Source organism: Scyliorhinus canicula, chromosome 5, assembly GCF_902713615.1.
Source record: "Scyliorhinus canicula chromosome 5, sScyCan1.1, whole genome shotgun sequence".
Lineage (NCBI taxonomy): Eukaryota > Metazoa > Chordata > Chondrichthyes > Carcharhiniformes > Scyliorhinidae > Scyliorhinus > Scyliorhinus canicula.
Genome location: NC_052150.1, coordinates 198287740 through 198312910, shown reverse-complemented (window position 1 = coordinate 198312910; position 25171 = coordinate 198287740). Strand labels below are relative to the sequence as shown.

Below are 25171 nucleotides of genomic sequence, written 5' to 3'. Positions count from 1 at the left end.
ACGCAGATACGGGGAAAAACGTGCAGTCAGTGACCCAAGCCAGGAATTCAACCTGGGTCCCTAATGCAGTGAAGCAACAGTGCTAACCACTATGCTACCGTACCACCCACATATATTTGTTGCTGTGTGTTCCTGGAAAGGGCGCACATGGAGTCCACCGGCGCTATCGAGGCCTTCAGTGCCTACTGGGCACAGCAGGGACTGGGGTGTTTTATCAACTCTTTAATCACATATCGTTTTAATGTTTTATGTTTTCTTTGAGATCCATGTCTTCTGATGCAGTATCTCTTTAAGAGGCTGCCTTTTAATTTATCCCTCAATTTATTGATTTAGTTTATTTGGTTACCCAAAAGAAGCACACAGCTTTCAACAAAAGTTTACAATATCTGAATTATAGACAAAATCTCTAACATATGCAGAAGTTCAGCATGGGTGACGAGTCAGAAAAATACATTTGCAGAGATGCTTGACGGTGACCTAGGAATTTAAAAAGTGCTTCTGAGCTGAAGCATTTATGTAAAAGTTGGATAAATAACTAGATGCAAGAAAAATAGGCTGGAGATATGGACATATAGAAAAAAACATTTCTTAATAATGTCCTTGTGCACAAATTTATTTGACCACAAATTGGATTGGATTGGATTGGATTTGTTTATTGTCACGTGTACCGAGGTACAGTGAAAAGTATTTTTCTGCAAGCAGCTCAACAGATCATTCAGTACATGGGGAGAAAAGGGAATTAAACAGAATTCAAGAAAATACATGAGAATCCAAATTAGGGCAACACAATATATACAATGTAACTACATAAGCATTGGCATTGGATGAAGCATACATGGGTGTAGTGTTAATGAGGTCAGTCCATAAGAGGGTCATTTAGGAGTCTGGTGACAGTGGGGAAGAAGCTGTTTTTGAGTCTGTTCGTGCGTGTTCTCAGACTTCTGAATCTCCTGCCCGATGGAAGAAGTTGGAAAAGTGAGTAAGCCGGGTGGGAGGGATCCTTGATTATGCTGCCTGCTTTCCCCCGGCAGCGGGAGGTGTAGATGGAATCAATGGATGGGAGGCAGGTTCGTGTGATGGACTGGGCGGTATTCACGACTCTCTGAAGTTCCTTGCGGTCCTGGGCCGAGCAGTTGCCATACCAGGCTGTGATGCAGCCCGATAGGATGCTCTCTATAGTGCATCTGTAAATGTTGGTAAGGGTTAATGTGGACATGCCGAATTTCCTTAGTTTCCTGAGGAAGTATAGGCGCTGTTGTGCTTTCTTGGTGATAGCGTCGACGTGAGTGTACCAGGATAGATTTTTGGTGATGTGCACCCCTAGGAATTTGAAACTGCTCACTATCTCTACCTCGGCTCCATTGATGCTGACAAAGGTGTGTACAGTACTTTGCTTCCTGAAGTTGATGACCAGCTCTTTAGTTTTGCTGGCATTGAGGGAGAGAAATTCATTCCAAAGCTGCATCTCCCGATTAGCTGCTGCATAGTTTTCTCCGATTACATCCTATCTATGGTGTAACTTGACTCTCCTATTCACTAGTTGGGGGTGGGGGGAATCAAGTTAAATATACCACCAGGCACATAGGGCAGCACGGTAGTACTGTGGCGAGCATTGTTGCTTCACAGTGCCAGGGACCTGGGTTCGATTCCGGCTTGGGTCACTGTCTGTGCGGAGTCTGCACGTTCTCCCCGTGTCTGCATGGGTTTCCTCCAGGTGTTCCAGTTTCCTCCCACAAGTCACTAAAGCCATGCTTGTTAGGTGAGTTGGACATTCTGAATTCTCCCTCAGTGTACCCGAACAGGTGCTGTAGTGTGGTGACTTGAGGATTCTCACAGTAACTTCATTACAGTGTTAAAGTAAGCCTACTTGTGACACTAATAAAGATTATTATTAGATTGTTACCATGCTATCCTCTTTACCACTCTTCCAGATAAGTCATGTTACTACATCTTAAAAGCCTGCCGGTAAAAATGGGAAAATATTGAGCATGATTTTAAAATAAGCATGAAACTACAGAAGAAAATGTGTGCAAAATATCTGGCAGTGAGTTTGAGGCAGTAATTCAATCTTGTGGTTTATGACATCCATGCGAACTGCTGGATTGAATTACTACCTTGTAACTCACTGCCAGTCATCTATTACCCTATGTGTAGCTCACTTAATGGAAATCATATTGGAAGGCAGTTGGTTTTTGAGATACTCGTGAGCTTTTCACAAGGGCATCACTGTCTCTCACATGCACCCATGCTTACAGATTAGAGGAATATCAATCACTTGATGTTCATTTCTCCCAATCAGAGGAGGTCCTGGATCTAGTTTCATAGGACTGGTGTAACAGTTAGTTTCAAGCACAAGCGTGAGAGACTGATCTATCATGAAAAAAAACTATTGCATATCTTCAAAGCTAAATGCATTCCAAACGGGAGTTTAAGCGAAATGTATTTTTCAATTCCTATCTTTAAAAGACATAAAACGGTATATTGATGCTTTTTGATCCTGATAAGTCAACCTAAGATCTTACCAATGGGTTATTTACTTAACAGAAAACCAGTATAATTGCATAACATAACTGCTACACATTAATGCATTTTTACATGTGGAATAAGAGGAATAGATTATCGCTTTGACAATTCCCAGAAAATACCCGCTTTAAAGATAGTGCAGATTCAAATTATGTCAACTTCTCCGTGTTCTTGAGGAACGGTGTTAATGGTGTTAATGTTAAACTATATTTGGTTCCCTATTACTCTGGGCAATTTTACATTGTGCAGTCAGTTGCCCTCAAAAGGTTAATGTTTGTAGACTGATGTTTCTTCAGAATTTTAATCCTTTGCCTGTGAACTTTCTCAGTGTGTGACACACAGCTATAATGATAACATTTGCATTTCAATAGCACCTTATCCAAAGCATCATAGTGCCTGGGAACTTTACATATAATGATTTGCTTTTAAAGTGCGATGACTGTTGGTGCAGAGGCAAATACAACCCTTGTAGCTGACAGTTGTATCAAGTTTATTTTGGTGCTGTTGCTTGGAGCAGGATTGTTAACCAGTGGGTTAGGAGAAAGATCTGGACTTTTTTGAGGAATACTATAGGATCCTTGCTATCCGCACGATTCATAGAATCCCGATGGTGCAGAAGAAGGCCATTTGGCCCATCGAGTCCACACTGACCTTCCAATAGAGCACCACACCCGCACGGCTACCCCATCCCCTTAACCTAACCTATACATCACTGGACACTAGGGGCAATTTATCATGGCCAATCAACCTAACCTGCATATCTTTGGACTGTGGGAGGAAACCGAAGCACCTGGAGGAAACCCACGCAGACACGGGGAGAACAAACAAACTTCAGACAGATAGTCACACAAGGCCGGAATTGAACCTAGGTCCCTACCCCTGTGAGATAGCCGTGCTAACCAATGTGTCACCGTGCCACCTTAACAAATTTAATGTCTCCCTTCCTTTCATCCCCCACCTACAATACAGTGCTTCCTAATAGTTACGCTCTTAGCGATTTTGTCCTGGGTGGTGCAAGAGAATCTTAAATGGAAGGACTAGAACTGGACCACCCAGGAGGGATATTGACACGGGTAAGAGAAGCCTGGAACTCACTCACCCTAAGTGGCTGTGGGCGCTGGGTCAATTAGAAGTTTCATATCTGAGATTGATCAGTTTTTGGTGGAGCTGAGGTGGGAAAATTAGGTTGAGGTGTTGGCCGGCCGTGATCTAACTGAATGGTGGACCATGTTAGAGGGACTGAATGGACTCCTCATATCCCTTACTGCACTGGCATGTCAAACTAAAATGTCAGCTTAAACCCACACTGTGGGTCACAAACACAAAGGATACAGCCTCAACTTGTGGTTCTATATCACCTTTAACAGAATAAAATATCCTGTGATGCTTCACAGAAGTCTTATAAACATTTGACACTTATAATGAGATATTAGGGCCGATGACCAAACGCTTGGTCAAAGAAGTAGGTTTTAAGGAGTTTCTTGAAGGAGAAGAGAAAGGTAGAGAGGGGAAGGGAGGGAGTCCCAGACTTTTGGGCTGAGGCAACTACAGGCAGAGCTGGGTGCAGCTGTTAAAATTGGGGTTCCGCAGTAAGCCAGAATTAGAGGAGCATCAATGTTTCGCGGGATTGTAGGGGGGTGGAGAAGATTACAGGGAAAGGAAGGAGTGAAACCCAACAGAGATTTGGAATCAAGAATAAGAATTTTTAAATTGAGGTGCTGCGTAACGGAGAGCAAATGTAAACAGCGGTCACAGGAGTAAGTGAAAGTTAGATCTTGGCAGCAGAGCTTTATGAGCTCAGGCTTAATGAAGGGTACAATGCAGGAGACTGGTGAGGAGTGCATCAGAATGGTCACAAATACATCGAGCATTTAAACAGCAGAAGTGCAAAGACAAGGTCAGGCAAAGATGCAGAACATGCTGGATAATCTCAGCAGGTCTGACAGCATCTGCGGAGCGAGAGGGGCTAATGTTTCAAGTCTAGATGAGACTTTGTCAATGCTGTGATGCCAGGCAATGATATGGAAGTTGAAATGGTGGCCTTAGTAAAGGCGCAAATATGGGGTTGAAAACTCATCATGGTGTAATATTTAGATCTATTGCGTCGGGTACCAGGGTACAGTGAAAAGAATTGTTCTGCGTACAGTCCAGGCAGATCATTCCATTCATGAAAACGTAGAACATACGATAAATTCATAATAATAATAATCTTTATTATTGTCACAAGTAGGCTTACATTAACACTGCCCTGAAGTTACTGTGAAAATCCCCTAGTCGCCACATTCCGGCAACTGTTCGGGTACACTGAGGGAGAATTCAGAATGTCCAATTCACCTAGCAGCATATCTTTCAGGACTTGTGGGAGGAAAACAGAGCACCCAGATGTAACCCACGCAGACACGGGGAGACAATGACCCAATATGAGGATATATAATGAAAATACATAAAAATAGACAGTGGGTGAAGTATACGGTATGTAGTGCTACAACTGTAGAGAAGATGCATAGAAAGATCAGTTCAGTCCATAAGATCAGTTTAGACCCATTCAGGAGTCTGGTAAGTGGGGGAGAAGCTTTTTTTGAATCTGTTCGCGTGTGTTCTCAGACTTTTGTATCTTCTCCTGATGGAAGAGATTGGAAGAGCGAATAACCCAGGTGGGAGGAGTCTTTGATTATGCTGCCCGCTTTCCCAAGGAGGTGTAGACAGAGTCAATGGTTTATAGTAGCCCAGTCGTTGGCACTGTTGCTTCATCGTGCCAGGGTCCCAGGTTTGATTCCAGGCATGGGTCACTGTCTGTGCGGAGTCTGCACGTTCTTCTTGTGTCCGTGTGGGTTTCCTCCGGGTGCTCCAGTTTCCTCCCACAAGTCCCGAAAGACGTGCTGTTAGGTAAATTGGACATTCTGAGTTCTCCCTCTGTGTACCCGAACAGGTGTCGGAGTGTGGCGACCAGGGGATTTTCACAGTAACTTCATTGCAATGTAATGTAAGCCGACTTGTGGCAATAACAAGAATTATTATTATTAAAAGGTGCCAACAGTTGTCCAGTGTCAGACAGTTGCCAGGGAGAGAGATGAGTTGGTAGCTTGGGTACAGAACTTGGAATGGGGAATGAGGACAATATGAACATTGTGTGGCTTTGGTCTTCCCAATATTTAACTGGAATACCTGCACATTCCAAACTGGATGTCAGATATACAGCCTGATAAATTAGCAACTTGAAGCAGTGCAGGGAGATGGTTGTGAGGGACAGCTGAATTTTATCAGTGTACATGTTAAGACTAAAACTATGTTTTCGAACCTAGGAACAGCAGGTAAATGAGAAATAGGAGGGAGCTAAGGATAGAGACAGCAGTGGTGATGCTGCAGGAGCAGGTAGAGAAGCATTGGTGCTTAACATGAGATGGATAAGACTGGAAACAGGCAACTTGTAATGCCCCCAGCTGGTTTGGAGGTGGAGAGGTATTGAAGGAGGATGATGATAAACCTGATAGCAGTCAAGAATGCTGCTCATTGAGCCTAGTCCTCAGCGAGGGAAATTATTTCCTTAGCTTGATCATTCTGAATAATTATTTCCTCTTGGCTCCCCCAGAGGAATCTGCGGCAATTAAATGACAGAAGTGCCTTAACCTGAGGCTCATTTCCTTTCTTTGTACATCATTAGATGCAAAGACTGATGACACGGTCTTTAAAGTTATTGCTGATTGCCTAAAATTGGAAGGGAGAGGGATGGGGACTGGGGTGGTGGTGATGGGCAGTGATGAGATCGGAAATAAAAACATCTCAAGCCAGGAGAAGAAAAATGTCATCTCGGCTCGCATTTGGGGCCTGGTTAATTTGCTCGGCACGACTTCTCGACAATGATAATGATCATGTATGAAGTTCTGCTGAAGAATTCACACCGGAACTATCAGCTTTATCCCTTCTCTCCACGGCTGGTTCGGTTGAGCGTGTTGTAGCATTCAGGGGTGCTAATAAACAGGATTAGTGCATTTACAGGCCCGGCAGCGCCTCTCAATGTGTTCAATTGACTGGCTGCTCGTGAATACCCTGAAGTATGAGGGAGTGGGGAAGCGTCTGGCACACTAAAAATATGAATGAGCTTGTGCCAGGTTGGGCGCGAGTGGTCTAGGTTATCCGGGGCACGTGTTAGATTCTGCACAAGTCTTTTTATTGTTGTGCAAGGATAACAACGACTGTTTTACCGTCGAAATAGGTGCGGGCCAATCCTACTCCGCAGCAAGCATCAATCTTTTTTTCTCCACCAGGCTGGGTGAGATTTTGGCTCGAGTAACAAGCCTGTCTCTCCGGCCTGCCGTTCAGTAGCGAGTTGAACTGGAAATAGGGCCAGGAATGACAGGGGCTACTACCGTACAACATTCATCCCGCGTGTAACTGATGAGCGGTTTCGAACTAGGCTCCAATCGTTTTAAAAAATCAAATTCCTCACAAATCTGCACGTTAAGCTACAGGGCTAGGGACGGGTGCAGGAAGGCGGGATCAGAAAGGGCACCTGGGTGTCCTCGGGCCGGCATAGGCAAGATGGGCCGAATGGCCTCCTTCCGTGCTGTATTCTTTTCTATGATTCTATTTAGCGCGTACGGGGCAACTTGTTCCCAGTTTTAAGCTTGGGCAGTATTGACCTTAACTGGAGCCCTTTATTCATTGCAACAGGAAAACCATTTTGAGGTGAATTTCACGTGAATTACCTTCACCCGCAAATGAAGAATAATCGCCCAGACAAACTGTATGCAGACTAGTTAACAGCTTTGACAACCCAATGGTGCTCAAAATTAAAAGATTCGCAGATTACAGGAACACTTTCAAGCTTTGACCCAGCTCACACCAGTATGCAAGCTTCGTAAATGTTTTTTTGTTGTTGCAATCACCTTATTGTCGAGTTACTGAAATTAACCAATGTAATTGAAAAAAAATGCCGATTGGCCAATTGTGCGCAATTCGATTATATGACACAAAAGACAGAACATTCTAGTTAGTGTTTTACAACAGGAGTACTTTTTTAAAATAAGAATCTGAATGTTTCCTATGCAACGTGTACCTTTTTAATAAATGGAACATTCACCTAATTAAGTTACAAATCACTTACACACGAATGACTCCTCCTTAGCTCAGGTCCAATTTTCAAAGACATGGTTCAACATATACAAATGAAGCAATGGGAGCAAAACGTCTTTAGTTAAAGGCAAGAATATGAGACCCAAAATCCAGCGACTCACCAAATCCTGCCAGAATATATTGGCCCAAGACACACTTCATAGGTTATACTGACTCACTCGCAGTAAATCTAACTCGGAAGAATTCAATACAACTCGTCTCCCACGAGTGGGTCACACTATTCGATTTCTCATTTCATATTTATCTCGAATTTATGGCGGGGCCCGGTTTCAGGGGATACTTTCTGCTGTTTAAATGGAGCTGTGAAATGGGACGAGTTCATCACGTCGCTGAAACATGGTGACCAGGGCATTTCATACAAACCTGTTAAACTCCTGTGGCACCATGCCATTCAAGACGATGGGTTGTATCGTGCATTACTAAAATCATTCCAATTAACCTGACCTCGTTCAATTAAACTATTCATTTTAAATCTAATACCGTGAAACAATGTTGTTCACTCGTTTATAAGGCAATGTTGTCACGTGTGGTGTGTTGGACCGTAGGAGATCACTGGTAAAATATATTGTGAGGGTTCTGAACCGTGTCTACTGACATTGTACCTATGGACAAAAATCCTTCCGTTCTCCCACCACAGATGCTGTCAGACCTGCTGAGATTGTGCAGCATTTTTCCAGTTTTGTTTCAGAATCCAGCATCCGCAGTAATTTGCTTTTACCTATTGTATCTTGAGCAGGTGTGTAAATTGAAATGAAGTGTTTGCATTTGCCAAACATTATGTGAAAAGCGTCCAAAATGCGTTGAACAGCGAATTCCTTCTTCGTGTCAGTGTCCATCGCTGGGGGAGTTCAGCTGAGTTTGTTCAAAGAGTTTGTTGCAGGCGGGTTCCCGCTCGTTGCTGCTGAGAGCGAGGGACTATACTGAGGGACAAACACTTGTCTCCCACAAGAGTGATCAGCAACTCTGCAGGTACTGCATGGTGTGGCTGTATTGTCAAGTGGCTCAGCCTCATCATTATGCTTCCCTCTTCGCTTTCATTCTCTGTCCTGAATGCCCGGTTTAATGCTGGTGTGTCAGTGATTGTCATTCGTCTGTCAAGTCGGAACCTCGACGGCCCGCGAGGAAGGGCAATTCAACCACGTGGGGCATCACAGTTGAGCATGATTCTATTTCCACCCAATGGTCGTGGGCTTTCTGGCAGATAGTGAGCAAGAACAGGATGCGTTTTTTTTTTTGGGGGGGGGGGGGGGGTTTGCCGACAATCAGCCTCGACCAACTCCAGTCAACGAAACGTAACTCTGACCCCCCCCCCAAAAAAAAAATTATGACCAGCGAGTCACAGAATGGATGAATGTAAAAATGAAATCAAATCTGCTTACAGCTGTTAGTCAGAGCCATCATATTAATCTGCAACATGTCCTAAAGATTAGTCCGTCAAAAAAACCCAGCTCTGCTTAATCTCAACACATAGCAGCAGGCTGCTGCTGCGGGAAGTATCTGAATGAAGAGGATGTCCTTTTAGATAAATGACATGTTACATTTACATCATCATAAGGCAGATTTAACATTTAAGCTGCATTATTGGCAGGAAATTGATCACAACAATACCAGGGGCCAGGACACGAGTGGAACTGCTCGCTCCCAGACCCCTGTGTTATATTCACCTTATCAAACTAGGATTTAAGTTGCTTTAAATGGCTCAGATAAAATAAAGTTGAAACCTTGAGACAAATCTTGTTACAGAACATCAGCACTGATACCGTTAGTCTGTCTCTTGTCTGATATGGCTGCTAAAGTTGCCGCTTTTAGATTGAGATTCCCCTTTCATTCAGCACTCTGGCACATTCCGGCAGTGAGTGCATTACACAGGCTGTCACTGGGACTGGAAGTTGGCATGAGGGACGCAGAATATTGTTTATTGTTGGTGGGTGCAAATTTGGGGAAAATGTGAAAAATGTGAATAAAAACATTTAAAAAAAAGTTTGTCCAGCGCCTGTCACCCCCCCCCCCCCCCCCCCCCCCAAGTTACGGGAGCAGCACTGGCCGCCTGTTGAACATGAGGGGCTATTTATTTTAGACAGGGAAGTTAAAACAGACTTTATGAAAATACCCACTTGCAGCCTGCGCAGGTCGGATGAGGAAATAAGCTTCATCGGGTAAGTGATATGCAAAAGAAAATAACGACAAGTTTGATTGTGATAAATGTATTAAATTATTCTTGGATTAGGCAGCACGGTGGCGCAGTGTTTGGCACTGCTGCCTCACGGCACCAAGGTCCCAAATTCGCTCGAGACCGAGTAGATTCGAACGCTAAAAGAAAAAGTGAAATGCTGTGGATGCTGCGAGTCTGCAATTAAACAAACAGACAAAAAAATACCCACAGAAAATGCTGGATTAACTCAGTAGTTCTGAGGGGTGACCGGATCGAGATGTAGAAGATTGTGAGGAACATAACAGGCTGGATAGGGAACAGCTATCAGTTAGAGTCAGTCACCAGGGGCACAAGTTAAAGGGCGGGAGGTTCAGGGGGGATTTGAGGACAAACTTCTTTGAAGGTGGTGACGGTCTGGAACGCACTGCCTGAGCGGGGGATGGAGGCAGGGTGCCTCCCATCCTTTAAAAAGTACCTGGATGAGCACTTGGCACGCCTTAATATTCAAGGCTATGTGCCAAGATGAGCACTTGCACGCCTTAATATTCAAGGCTACGTGCCAAGTGCCGGAAAATGGGATGGGGTAGGCAAGTCAGGTGTTTTTCACGTATCGTGCAGACTCAATGGGCCGAATTATTCTGTCTGGCACTATCTGTGGAGAGAAAAAACAGAGTTAACGATTCAAATCTGCATGATTCTTCGTCAGAGCTCCCTGAAGAAGTCGTACAGAATCAAAACTCTGCTGGGATCTGTATATGTGGCAACGCAACAAAATGTTCAATCTTAAGAAAAGGTAGAAGGTGGAGAGAGGGGAAACGATATTCTGGGAGGGAGAGCTGGACAAGAGAGCACAGCCTGGAAAAATCAAAGATCGCCTCGGGGTGATGCCAACTAGGAACTCAATCACCCAATCTGAGGTGAACTTTACAGACCCATGGTTGGTAGATTTGGGGTGGGGGTGTTGGGGCGATAGAACCAAGGTAGCGAGATTAGGTTAAAATAGAAAACTAGCCCTGGTCTAATTGAATGGCGGGTGGTACACCCCTATTTGGGGATAAAACCGAGAAGCAGTAAAACTAAATCAAATGAACTGAGGGATAAATGTAAATGGCAGCTACTTAAAGGTGCTTAAACAAATACATCTCAAATTAAACTGAACACGTTAAATAAAACCGTGATTGGAAAGGGGTAAGGTATTGGGATAGGTTGGGGGAGTGGGTTTGTGTGGGGTGCTGTTTCAGAGGGTCGGTGGGCCCCCTTGCCTGTCCCTGTGCTTGCTCATCAATGAGGAGGCCGGCTGCCTTCAATCAGAAGTGTGTCTGGCTCACTCATGAATCGAGGTGGTTGTTAGACAAGCTCAAGCACTTCTGCTACTACAACTGTGTGGATGTTTAGTCAGGACCAACTTGATCTGCAAACATCGCCAAGCGAGGAGTAGCAGCTAGTGGAGTGATGATATTCAGCGCCATTTCACTGGGGAGTCAGCACTCACTTAGCAGAAGCATGTGGAATGAGTTTGACTGTGCCCTTGGCTGCTTGTAAACTGCGGGGGTTACACAACGGCTCCCAGTTGGCGTTTAATAAAACCACAGTCAACTCAAATCGTCACGGTGGCAGTCTGCTCTGCAAGTCCCTTTAGTGCTACCTCTCAGTAACATGGCTTTCCTTGCAGTCTACAAAAAGCTACGTTCAAAGAGAGGGGGTCGTGTTCAAGTTTGGTGATTTGGAATTTGAAAATAACACCTATTTAGACATGTCTAACTCTTTTAAGAAAGCCACGGCTATTAGATTGCACATTGCGCTCAGAACCTGACCGAAGCACATCATTCACTCCAATCATTTTCCATCCATTACCTCACTGAATAGAAAATGCGTGTGCGAGGAACAACTTTGCTGTCGTCCTTCCTGCCCGCTGGCTTTTTGTTTGCAAAGCGATTTTCTTTACATTCCACAAGGAATGACAGTTTATTTTCTGCTACTTTCCTTTTTTTTGTGAACTCTCACAGTCAGCCTTCCCCTTGCGGAATTCCTGGTGTGGTGCCCGGGAGGTGCCCTTGTGCAGGGTAAAGCTGTTTCCTGCCAACTCCTCCCGGTTCTCCCACTCCTGCAACTGGCGCCAGAGGCGCTGAGTGAGAGCGCAAGCCTGTCCCAGGCTTCGGGCCCATAGCCATGAGCCTTCCTTCTCTCCCTCAGTTTGCACCACCACTGGCGTATGGCGAGTGTGGGATTAATCACCTAGAAACCCGGCTGCTTTGTTGCTTTGTAAAGTCACGTTGTTACCCTTTTTGCAAGTGTACTGGAAGCCGTTACAGGCAAAAGTCAAGTTATACTTAAGTCAAATAGTGAATGGGGGAGGTGAGGGATATCCTTTTAAGATGACTTATTGAAGTGTGATGATGGTATCCTTGTACTCTGGGGCGACCTGTTCGGTGTTTCTATTGGGAAGCTGGGAGACGGGCCTAATCATTCACTACCAATTATTGTCTTCAGCCTCCTCACCGCCTTGTCTTCTCTCTCCCACTACAACCTGTCCTCTGGAATCCCCTCGCCTGAAATCCTCAAACCAGATTTCAAAAACGGCCTGAAAAAAACTCCAATTCTTCGTGCATTCCCTTACCCCTGCTCCCCCGCCAACTCCACTCCCCATCTCCAGTGTAGTAAGAAATCTTACAACACCAGGTTAAAGTCCAACATGTTTGTTTCAAACACTAGCTTTCGGAGTACTGCGCCTTCCTCAGGTGAATGAAGAGGTATGTTCCCAGTGTAGCCAGGCAGTGTAACCAGGCAGACACTCTGCTCGAGACCTGAAGGGCTCTCGAATTGTCAAGTTGGCTTCTCAATAGCTTCTCACGGGGTACCAGCTCCATTGGGAGGTGTGTCATCTTGCTCAAGTCCTTGCATTTGCCTCGGGGGCTTTCCACTCTTGCTTTACTTCATCACGTCTTCTCGCTCTTTTCAGCTCTTTACCTCCGTCAAGACGTTGCCGAGGTAAAACCCGTTCCAACCCCACAGCCCTCAATTCAATACTTGGGAAATGAGAGAACTCTGTCCCAGCCACAGAAGGAGCGTGTCCTTGTCCAATCCCACTCTCCTTCATAACTACCCCCAAACCTTTCTCCTGAATGCAAAACAAGGTCACAGAATTTAAAAGGAATGGATTGAATGAGGGCAGTGTCAATTAAAAATAAAATACATGAACAAAAATTCCTGTCAGAACTATGTGGGGTTTACTGAGAGAGAGATTGAGTGAGTGAGGGCGAGGGAACATAGGAATAAGGAGCAGAATTCAGCCCCTCGATACTGCTCCGTCATTCAATCAGATCGTGGCTGATGTCTTCCTGGTCTCAAATCCATCTCCCGACCTGTTCCCCATATCCCTCTAACCCCTTTTTAAAATCAGAAAATTATTAGAAATATCCCGGCGGGGCTACTGCGTTAATAATAACAGAACATCATCACTGCAGCTACAACGCGCGAGTCTTGCTCAGGACTGCATCCTTCTCCCTTTTATTGCAAGCAATTAAAATCCAAAGTTGTATTTTTCCAGCAGTTAAAATGAACTGGCGGGAATTGAGCTCCGAGCCAATGGGACGAGGAATGATTGCTGGGCAGGGGCGGTCAGTGGGCAAATCCACGGGGCAATGATGGTGACTGCCCTGGAAACCGGGAGGGAGGCAAGGGTTCAGCGCCAACCCCCGGGGGGGGGGGGGGGGGGGGGGGGGCAATCTTGGCATTTCTGCCTTTTAGTTGGCGAGCTCTTGCCCCTGCCTTTGATGTAATTCTAACCCGCTGTTGTCACACGCCTCACAGCGCGAAGGGCGATGGGGGGGGGGGGGGGGGGGGGAAGCTTGGTGGAATTAGGCGGAGGATATAAGAATTAATCGATTTAATTTTACCATCAAATCCACTCTGCTCCCTCCTCGGCTGCCAGCGGGCGAGAAGCGGGGGGCACCTCTGGAAGGAGCCGACACAGCCCGGCTGTGCAGAGAGTTCGAAAGCAGCCAGGACCAAATCAACTCCGATTTTTTTTTCAATATTCTTGTTTCCATGGATGTGTAATTTAAAAGGAAAAGTCCCACATGCGGTCACTTCCAAGTATCATCTCCCTACACCCACTTCTTTCCATCATATTGTTGTTCATCTCTCCATCTCTTCACCTGGCCTCTACCTCCGTCATGAGTTCAGTATTATTGACCTCTTATTTCCTCGGGAGTTGCCACACTGTTGTTCCGTTTACACTGTCTTTCTCTCCCTCCCCCTAACCTGCCTTATTTCCCTCTCCCTCCGCTTCTATCGCTCTTTCTCTCCTGTGAAGTTGCCAGTGTCTCTGTAGCTGTCTACAAAGTTCCGAAACATTTAAAATTTGGAAAACAAAATATAATAAACAGAGCCGGACTAAAATGAATGATTGCGGCTAAATGCGTCACGTTTTGTCAGCTAATTTAGGCAGAATTTAGCAGAGGCTGAATCCTAACTATTTTAAACATTATCCTGAAATTAAACCAGGATGATTGGATTGTGAAATATATATATATATACACACACGAGTATTAATGTATGTGTATTGTACACATACATACATACCTATATATCACACGCACATACACAGACATACCCATTTATACACACACATATATATAGGCACACATATATATCACAGCCACATATATATCATATCACACACACTTACACACATGATATCCATAAACAAATATTAGCTCTTTTCTCTCCCTACAGATGCTGCCAGACTTGCTGAGATTTTCCAGCATTTTCCCTTTCGTTATAGACATATCTATCTCACACACGCCCATACGTATTGATATTTATATATACACATGTTACATATACACAAATACACGTATGCATGGTGCATGTGTGTATATGCATGTGTTAGGTCCAGAAAATAACATTCCTGGCCAGGCATTCCTGTTACAGCTGAATTGAAAATTAGCCCAACACACTGTAAACGACCAGAAAAGTTTGTGTGCGATACATCCTGAAGGTGGGGTTCGGAATGAATTAATCAAACCCAACTGACGGAACACCATCATGCTCACGGGGCTGTGACAAGGCAGCGGTCTGAAGTTTGAGATACTGTAAGGGAATGTGAACCAGTTCAGTGGAAATCTTGGTCTATACCACCACCACCCCCGGAAATATATCTGATATAGTCCAGAAGAAGCTGGGACGTTCATGTCGCCTTTCCAGCGGCTTGGAGTGCACAGGGGGACCAATTTGGAGCCCACACCATTGTGGGAACATTGGGGACAATTGCTGCCTTCAACTCAGACGCCGGTTCATTCTGTCCCCTTTAGAGTCAGAACAGTTTGATAAACGAGTTGAATAACCCATACAAAAGCGGGGCTGTCGGTGTATATGGGGGGGGGGGGGCAGTTATTCATACACTAATTACAACTCAACACTGACAGCGGTATTCTGACAACAGAGACCCTGCAACTTTTGAAAGGTAAAAGCTTCGGGTGTTTATGCTGTGTTTCCATGGCGACTTGGAGCTGGTGTCAAACACACGGCATCCCCCCCCCCCCCCTCCGATGTGATCTTTCTGTTTGTAATGAGGGAAAAGGGATTGGGGAGGAAAGGATGGGGGGTGGGGGGGGGGGGGGGGCAATTGCAGCAGAACTCGGACAAGAAGTTCTTTCGAATGACATTGACTTCTCCCAGGAGGTGAGGGACTGTCACCGACTGGGTCTCAGGACACACTTTGCCGGTTATCATTGAGAGGATTCCTCTCCGCACTTCCCAACACCCCCTACTCACCCCGCTTCGTCCCAATTTGCGTTCTGCTGAGTGGGAAGAGAGGGTGTGTGCGTGCCGGGGGGGGGGGGGGGGGGGGGTTGTAATCCTGTTACTGGAACCAGCACAGACCCCGAAATACTGCCCCAACTTGGAAAAAAAAACAAAGCCATGTCAACTTCAGTAACATAACACTTCCAAAAGAACATTCTTTGTCTTCAAGAACGGATGCAGCATCCTTGTCTTCTTTAAGCTCAGAGCAGTGTGACCAAGAGAACGAATGAAGGACACGGGGCAAGTTTGGTCTGCCATAGCCAGCACCGCAGGAACAGTAACTGGCCCCGCCAGGGGAGGAGGAAGGCAGACAGGAGAGAGTTGCTCCCATTGTCATTAATGTCATACGCTCCTCACACATTGCTCCCTGTACCATTACCGGCATTTATAGTTAAGAGACTTGGGAAGGGGGCGGGAGGTGGGATACCTCCAGTCAAAAGTCACCACTTCTTCTCTGGGTTAAGTCCTCCTGCAGAGCCCGCGAGAACAGAGTGACTGCGCCGACAGTCACTGACTGGAGAGACACTGCACCCTTCAAACCCTCATCAATTCCACTTTTAAGCAGCCACTGTCTGCACCACATCATTGTCATCTCCGGCTAATAGGACACTGCAGTTGGTGACAGTCCTCTTCCGGCATTGTCCAGGTCTTAAAACGACACCGCCACACTCTCTCTTCAAACACAAGCAAAAAAAATATAAAGAAAGAAAAAAGCCCCCTTCTTACCTTTCCTCTTGGATCTCCTCCTTCGCCTCCTCTTGAACTTGCATTTCAGCTGGCTGCCTGCACTCCCCGAGCCTCTGGTGCTCACCAGCACTGAGGCCATTGCCGCAGTTTGGGAGAATGTAATACTTCAAGGGGCGTCCTTCCCTCCTCTTCCCCCCTCTCTTCTTCACCCCACTCTTTTGTTTTTGTGTGTGTCTATTATCTCAGTGTGGAGGTGACTCGCTTCCCGCTTCTCTCTTTCACTTCTCAAACCCTCCAGCTCCCACTCCTCTCTCTCTCTCACTCTCTCTCTCCCCCTCCTTTTGAAGCTGTCACACTCAGCACTTGGGGAGGGTGAGGTGACCCAGGCTCAAACGGATGTCAGCTAGCCCTTGTACGAAAAGCTGCGACCTCCAGCTTGCTCTGGCGGGCTTTGAACACAACAAAACCTTACTTTGTGTTAGGTTCTCTCTCTCTCTCGCTTGGCACTATCCACTTTGCAGGCGATCGTGCAGGGAAGCTAGTCTATTTGCTGCCGCAAATTATAATTAGATCCAATCATGACTGTCTCTTGGCTGTGACATCAACAGCGACCAATTCCCTCCCACCTCTCCCCTCAACCTAGCTCAGCCCCCCCCCCCCCCCTCTTCCCACCGTCAGTTGCAAAACTCTGGTCCCATTAGGCTGACCGATGCCGGGGAGCTCAAGTCGGAAAGTGCGCTGTGGTGAATGTACAGAGTCTGGGAGCTAACGTTAATCCTAGGCAAAGCCCGAGGCACCGTTTACAGGAGCAATACTGCATAAAAGGGGGATTTCAGAGGCTTTATATTGTTGCTGTTACCTTAAACTGTATCGATGTCTTTAAATACAAATGCATTTCTCCCCCCCCCCCCCCCCCCCCACACACACACACAGATGCCGCAATCCTTGTAATCAATTAGCAGGTTAATTATGCCCAGAGTGAGGAAATCCTGTTGCACCTAAATTGATACATTTCCTTACATTTCAAACAGGTCAATCTCTTAAAGAATCGACTTCACCCACCGCTGTCTGTTCTACATGCGGAGATATATATATAACTTCTGCAGCTCCCACCGCCAGGATCTCTTGCACCCAGCAGGATCTTTCATCCCCTCCTCTCTGTTCCCGAACTTATGTACGCATTGCTGCCTTACAACGTGTGCTGAAGAATTGGAGCAAGACCCTTCTTGGCTGACACCAGGAAGTACCTCTTCACACAAAGCGGGGTGGGGGTTGGGAGGGGGCTATGGAACACACTCGCCCCCCCTTATCCAACCTCAAGAAAAAGTTTTTGAGGCTGGGGACCGAATGAAAATGTCAAATTCGAGATTGCTGGATTTTAGTTAGGCACGTCTAGCAGGTTCTGATGCAAGGCTCTGATGCAAGGTGGTGGACCTGAAATGGAAACCCTTCGTTTTCCCCCTCCACAGATGCTGCCTGGTCGACTGAGTGTTTCTAGCGTTTCCTGATTTTTGGTTTTAAAAAATTCCAGAATCCACGATGATTTGAGAGAATTAAGGGTTGGTTACTAACCGGGTGGTTCGACGGGCTGAATGGGGCTGTTGCTATTGCCATTTTAAAAATTCATTCAAGAGATGTGGGCCTCACTGGCTAGGTCTGTACTTCTTGCCCATGCCAAATTGCCCTTGAGAAGGTGGTGGTGAGTTGCTTTCTTGAACCGCTGCAGTCCAATGTAGTGTACATACATCCACAGTGCTGTTAGAGAGGGATCTCCAGGATTTTGCCTCAGCGACAGTGAAGGAACGGCGATATATTCCCAAGTCAGGGTGCTGAGTGACTTGGAGGGGAACCTCCAAGTGGTGGGGTTCCCAGGTAGCTGCTGCCCTTGACTTCTAGATAGTAGTGGCCGTGGGTCCAGAAGGTATCCCCTATGGCACTCAAGTTCCAACCTTGATGAAGGGGGTGTTAAAACACCGATGCCAATAGTTTCAGAGACAACTGAATGGACTTGTTTCCCAGATCTACCGTTGCTCATCCCACATTTCCATGTAATGAGCCTGGGAATGTAACTTAATGAAGCCACACAAAGCAACAACTCTGCTCATGACTATCCATAGGGGATAGGGGCTGGTTTAGCTCACTCAGCTAAATCGCTGGCTTTTAAAAGCAGGCCAGCAGCACAGTTCGATTCCCATACCAGCCTCCCTGGACAGGTGCTGTAATGTGGCGACTAGGGGCTTTTCACAGTAAATTCATTGAAGCCTACTCGTGACAATAAGCAATTTTCATTTTCATTTTTTCATTTCATAATCCAGAAATTGTTTTTTTTTGTTTAAGTTTAGAGTACCCAATTATTTTTTCCAATTAAGGGGCAATTTAGCATGGCCAATCCACTTACCCTGCACATCTTTTTTGGGTTGTGGGGATGAGACCCAAGCAGATATAGGGAGAATTGGCTTGGGTCACTGTCTGTGCGGAGTCTGCACATCCTCCCCATGTGTGCGTGGGTTTCCTCCGGGTGCTCCGGTTTCCTCCCACAGTCCAAAGATGTGCAAGTTAGGTGGATTGGACATGATAAATTGCCCTTCGTGTCCAAAATTGCCCTTAGTGTTGGGTGGGGTTACTGGGTTATGGGGATAGGGTGGAGGGTTAACCTTGGGCAGGGTGCTCTTTCCAGGAGCTGGTGCAGACTCGATGGGCTGAATGGCCTCCTTCTGCACTATAAATTCTATGATATCTATGATAAGAATTTGCAAACTCCACATGGACAGTGACCTGGGTCCGGGATTGAACCCGGGTCCTCAGTGCCGTGAGGCAGATGTGCTACCCAGTGTGCTGCCATGCTGCCCCTCTCTAGCTGTCAATTTTGAATTGCTTAAAACAAAAAGGTAAGAGCAAATGTTCATATGAGAGACAAAAGATGCTATAAACGCAGAACCAATAGATCAGCAACTGAAAAAAATAGATGTAGTAGAACCTTCTTCACAACTGTGAGATTTCATAATTTTCCCGTTTAAAAAAAACCCAGCATGCTTATATTAATAGTCATACTTCTGGTTAATAAAATGCTGCAGTATAGATGGCTATTACCTTTTCATCAGAATCATATTTTACTCGCTTTTGCATTATCTCATTGTCAAACTTGTTCTGTTTTTTTTTATCTGTGATTTATAACATAAAGGAAGATTGTGGCTTGTATGATTTATAATAACACAATCTGGGAACTTGCACTTGTCAGCTCTGTCTAAGGCAATAAATGGTTCCCATGCTGGTTAAATACCCTGGCTGAGACGGACATACTTAGCCACAGAAGAGGAGCTGTTTATTGTTTGTCAGATTAGTTGTTGCTGTTGTATTTTATCAATTAGATTTAAATATACAGCATATTAAACCTGAGCCCACTTAATGAAAAGCATGTTGCCGTGATTTCTGTATGAAGATGTACATTGCTCATTCTTACCTTTTGCGAAATTCATATATTACGGATGAAATGGAGAAGTAAATCAAAATAAAATTAAAAAGCCTCATTGCAAAACACCATGTAGCAGTTCCCTATAAGCAAAGAGATCCGATAATGAGGAATGGCACTGTGATTTCATGATGTTATTTAATAGTTGCTTATTTCAAATGTACTCTCAACTTCAATTAGGCTGCTGTTATTCTATCAATACTGATGGCATAACGTACGTGTCAGATCAAGTCCTGGTGAAAGATCGTTGACATGAAAATTTAGCTCTGTTTCTCTCTCCATAGATGCTGCCAGGGCTGCTGAACACTTTGAGCATTTCTTCTTTCTATTTCGGATTCTTAGCATTTGCAGCATTTTGCTTTTGTCATATCACCGATTTGACTCCCTTGCAAACATTTTATGCCTCAAAAATTGTAACCGCCTCCGGCTTTGTCTCAGGTATGGTATGTCCTATGCAAAGCTGTTTATAATAAAATTGGACAGCCCACAACTGTACAAATTTTAAACAGGTTAATTTAGCAGTTATGAATGTGTGGGCACTCCAGCCTGCCACATTGTCAAAACGTTAACACGTTACCAGCCAGGAGAGCAGGGTTAAGGTTAGGCTTCTAAGAGCACACATACTGAACTTCAGTCTGTCGGAGTCCAATGGTAGACTTGTAAGTGGCAGACTTGGCTCAATGGTGGCATTCTTGCTTCTGAGCTCAAAGGGGAGGCAGTGACATACGGTGAAATTTGAATTCAATGAAGAAAAATCGGGATTTAAAAGTCTCAAGATGACACCATGAAATTATTGTTAACCTGGTTCTCGAAGGAAGGAAATCTGCCATCCTTACCTGGTATGGCCTATACCAGATCCCCAACAATGCAGTTAACTCTTAAATGCCCTCAGGGATGGGCAATAAATAGTGGCCCAGCCAGCGACACCCACATGAATGAATTCTTTAAAAAGTTGTTGATTTGTGTTTCACCCTAGAGTTTTGGACACATAAACTAGCCTGGCACTAAGGGGAGTTTTCCCGGCAGCTTGGCCAACAGCCTTCAACTAACACTTGAATCAGCACAGCACGGTGGCACAGTGGTTGGGCACTGCTGCCTCACAGCTCTAGGGACCCGGGTTCAATTCCAACCTCAGGGGACTGTCTGTGTGGAGTTTGCACTTTCTCCCCGTGTCTGCGTGGGTTTCCTCCGACAGTGCAAAGATGTGCAGGCTAGGTGGATTGGCCATGCTAAATTGCCCCTTAAGTATACAAAAGGGTAGGTGGGGTTATGGGGATGGGGTGGAGGTGTGGGCTTAAGTAGGGTGCTCTTTCAAAGGGCCGGTGCAGACTTGATGGGCCAAATGACCTCCTTCTGCACTTTGAATTCTATCTGATGTCTTGCTGATCCAAACTGTATGCCATATCCCCTGCATTACAACACTGACTCAATTTTAAACATACTTTATTGGTTGTGAGGTGCTTTAGAATGTCTTCAGACCATTAAAAGCACTGTTAAATGTGAAGTATTTTGCTTTCAACAACACAAAGCTTTCAGTATAACTATGCTCTGCACCTTGCTACCTGAACCCACCAGTCCCACAACAGCAGATGCATTCCACTTTCCTGCATTTCCACTTGCTTCTTTCTCTATTTTCTCATTCATTCTACCATCTTTTCTGTCTCCCCTTTACATTTCTTTTCGTAATCTTCCAATTTTCTTCCTTTAAATCACCATTAGCTGAAATAAATGTTCATGTTATGGATCCCTAAGTTCTTATTCAACGGAACTATTTGGTTTCTGTTTTTTTTTTAATGCCATGCCATAATTCTATAACATCCACGTTGACACTTCTGATAAGAACAAATAATGCTGGAAACGCCTGTCAGCATCTGATGAAATCACCATCTTGAGACAGTAACCCATCTTCCCCCCCCCCCCCCCCCTTCCCCTCTGTTCAGAGCTGAGGAATATGTTGTGCGTTTCCAGTCTTCCTCAGCTCCTTTTCCTCCTTTTGTAGCTTTTCTCTCGCCCCCACCTCTGCTTCTGAGCCTGTTGCTTTTCTGTTGGAAGCTAGTTATTGATGCCCTGTGGCATCAGTTCACCTGACTCTCTTCCCATTTTGTGACGACGTTAAGGTGGCATTGTTGCATCATCAGGCAGCCAAGAAACCTCAAATTCTAAATGTCACCGAATTGAATATAGATTAAGAAATGCGTGGTAGCAACTTAGTAATTGCAACCAATGTGTTAAATGTAAGAGTACAGGATGGTGTTCAGTTTAGGTACATATATAAAGATTCCTGACATTGAATTGCAACCTTATCGCGACCGCAGCTCTTTGTTGATTCTTAGCATTGTTCACTCTTAATAAAACAATTTTCCTTTGCCAAGTTTGCTTACTGGTGTGCAGTAGGAACAGCATCTTGCGGAGGCAGTGTCGTGCAGGTGAAAAGATGGGAAAGACAGCTCGCGTTGTCTGAAGAAATGTAATGCAGAACATGGAGGCCTGGAAGGGTATGGCACAATTTGGGTGGTAGTAGAACACGGCAATGTTTTTTTTTGGCAGCGGATTATCTCCCAATGAAACCCGCACATTATTTTATTGGCCATGCGGAAGTTCTAGGCTTGACACCCACCCTTCTACCCCCACACCACCCTGTGAACATCCCCCTCCCCCTCCATTCCCATCCCCTGCCCCCTGCACCTAAGCATGAAGTTCCTGGATCTTATGGCCATAAAACCATAAGACATGGGAGCAGAAATAGGCCATTCGGCCCATTGGGTCTGCCCCGCCATGCAAAGAGATCATGGCTGATCTGATCTGATAATCCTCAACTCCACTTTCCCGCCTTATCCACATAACCTTTGATTCCCTCACTGATTAAAAACCTGTCTACCTCAGCCTTGAAAATGCTTAACCAACCAGCGTCTACAGCCCTCCACTGTAAAGAATTCGACAGATTCGGTACACTGTGAGACAAGAAATTCCTCCTCATCTCTGTATTAAATGGGCGACCCCTTACTCTGAGATTGTGCCCTCTGGTCCCAGACTCTCCCACAAGAGGAAACAACCTCTCAGCATACACCCTGTCAAACCCCCTGAGAATATGAAATGTCTCAATAAGGTCACCTCATAGGGCAGCACAGTGGCGCAGTGAGTTAGCACTGCTGCCTCACGGCGCCGAGATCCCAGGTTCGATCGCGGCTCTGGGTCACTGTCCGTCTGGAGTTTGCACATTCTCCCTGTGTCTGCGTGGGTTTCGTCCCCACAACCTAAAGATGTGCAGAGTAGGTGGATTGGCCAAGCTAAATTGCCCCTTAATTGGAAAATAAATAATTGGGTACTCTAAATTTATAAAAAATAAAAAATAAGGTCGCCTCTCATTCTTTTATATTATAAACAGACACCGGCCATGCAATATCTGGTTTTGTCACCCATTCTTTAGCTGATCTTTTAATGTTCTACATTAGTTTCCAGTATGGTAACATTTAAATTTTCAAAATTCTCATCCTTGCGTTCAAATTCCTTCATGGTCTGGGTCCCTCGGTTTCGATGTAACCTCCTCTGGTCCCATAACCCTCCGAGATCTCTGCACTCCTCCAATACTGGCCTCTCAAGCATCCCTGATTTAAATCACCTAGGCCAAAAGCTCTACAATTCCCTCATGAAATGTCACATCTCTACCTCCCTTTCCTCCTTGACTTTGCTACTTAAAGCTTGCAGGGACAGCACAGATATGAGGGGCCAAATGGTCTTCTTCTGTGCTTTAACTATTCTATGGTTTTAGCTCTTCAACAAAGATTTTGGTCAGTTGTCCTGTTGCATCTTTGTGTGGAATTTGGGGTTGTTGGTTTTCACCTTTACCGAGGATCTTGAATGGGGTAACTGACCTCAAGCCTGTGGACCATGCTAAGATACTTGTAGGTGTAAAGATCTTTTATGATAAAAGCAGATTACAGACAGATCTGGATGTGGCTGGAGCAAGGGCACATATTTTGGAGATGTCTTTTAACCAGACAAGTGTAACACTGTGTACTTGGCGAGGGCTAACTCCAGATACCTTTCCACACTATCTAAAATTGCATGCTCAGTGCTACTAAGTGAGAGGAAGACCTGAGTTTTACAGTGCACGAGTCATTGATAATCCACAAATAATTACTGAACATTCCTTCTTTGTTTAGAGAACCAGAAACCTCTGGAACAAGCTGCCATCCTGTGCAGACATACTGCAAACATTGAAGAGGGAGGGGGACAGGTTTTTGAGGGTGAAGAACACAATTTTATGTACAAGGAAGAGTGGTATAGGCAGTTATGACTGCCAGTGCGGAGGTAGTAGTGTAGTGGTATTTTCACTAGACTAGCAATGCAGAGACCGAGGGTAATCCACTAGAGACCTAGGTTCAAACCTCACCATAGCAGATTTGAATTCAATAAATAAAATCTGGAATTAAGAGTCTAGTGGGGATCACAAAAAAATTGTTGTAAAAAACCATTTGGTTCAATAATGTTCTTTCGGGAGAGAAGTCTGTCCTCCATGTGACTCAAGATACACATCAATGTGGTTGACTCTTAAATACCCTCTGAAGTGACTTATCAATCCATTCAGTTCAAAGGCAGTCCAGCCAGTGACACCCTCATCACATGAATTAAAAAAATGTCAGAGTTTTGTTTATCCTTCTGGGGTCTGAGAGGAATTTGCTTGATCCCAAACTGTTCTTTGTCTCCTTCAGGTGATGGGATAACTGATGGTGGGTAGCTGGGTTTGGGGTTGGGGTTTGCTGGCTGTGCTGGGGAAGAAAGTGGGTAGCGGTGATGCTGAACAATGGTAATATGGAGAAGGCAAGATGGATCATCACTTATTTTTTTTGTGTGCTCGTATATTCTCTGTGGGAACACAGATTTTTTTGTTTAGCTGTCAGCATGGTACAAATTCACAGTTATAATGAAAGTAGTAAGTTTCATGTTTCTGTCAGGAAAAAACACAGGAGGGCTGCATCTGTAACACATGTGTGGAATAACTGGTAATGTCATGCATAATCGCATGCAGTGGAAATGTTAGCATGACATTGATGCTCGATCAATGACTCCAGAAGCGAGATTGGATGACAATTGAAGGCTTTATTGTACTAGATGTTTCCCCCAGCAACGCAGGTACAGAATGCAGCTGCTGGGGAGACACGGGCTCTTATACTCCGCCTTACTGGGCGGAACCAGCAGGCAGGCTTCACCAATGATACAGCAGTCTCAGGTACCTCTCACACCAATGGCCTTACAGCATTGTCCAGGGTACCGTAATACCCCTAATACCGATTACCACATTCATCCCCTGTTTAAAAAAGAGTCCGGCAGGGTGGTGGTCTCACGTTATACAGTGGTAGAGGTTGAAGTTATGGTGGCACCCGTTTACATTAGCACAG

General features: G+C 45.2%; 1 protein-coding gene across 2 annotated transcripts in view; it reads right to left on the bottom strand.

Annotated features, from left to right (window-relative positions):
- Positions 1-16872, bottom strand: part of adarb2 (adenosine deaminase RNA specific B2 (inactive)) — an 857007-nt gene extending 840135 nt beyond the window's left edge. For both annotated transcript variants that reach the window (XM_038798319.1, XM_038798320.1), the window contains exon 1: positions 16343-16872. In XM_038798319.1, the coding sequence (XP_038654247.1) occupies positions 16343-16442 (100 nt within the window). In that variant the 5' untranslated portion in view covers positions 16443-16872. The remainder of the gene's footprint in view (positions 1-16342) is intronic.
- Between the last annotated feature and the right edge of the window lie 8299 nt (positions 16873-25171).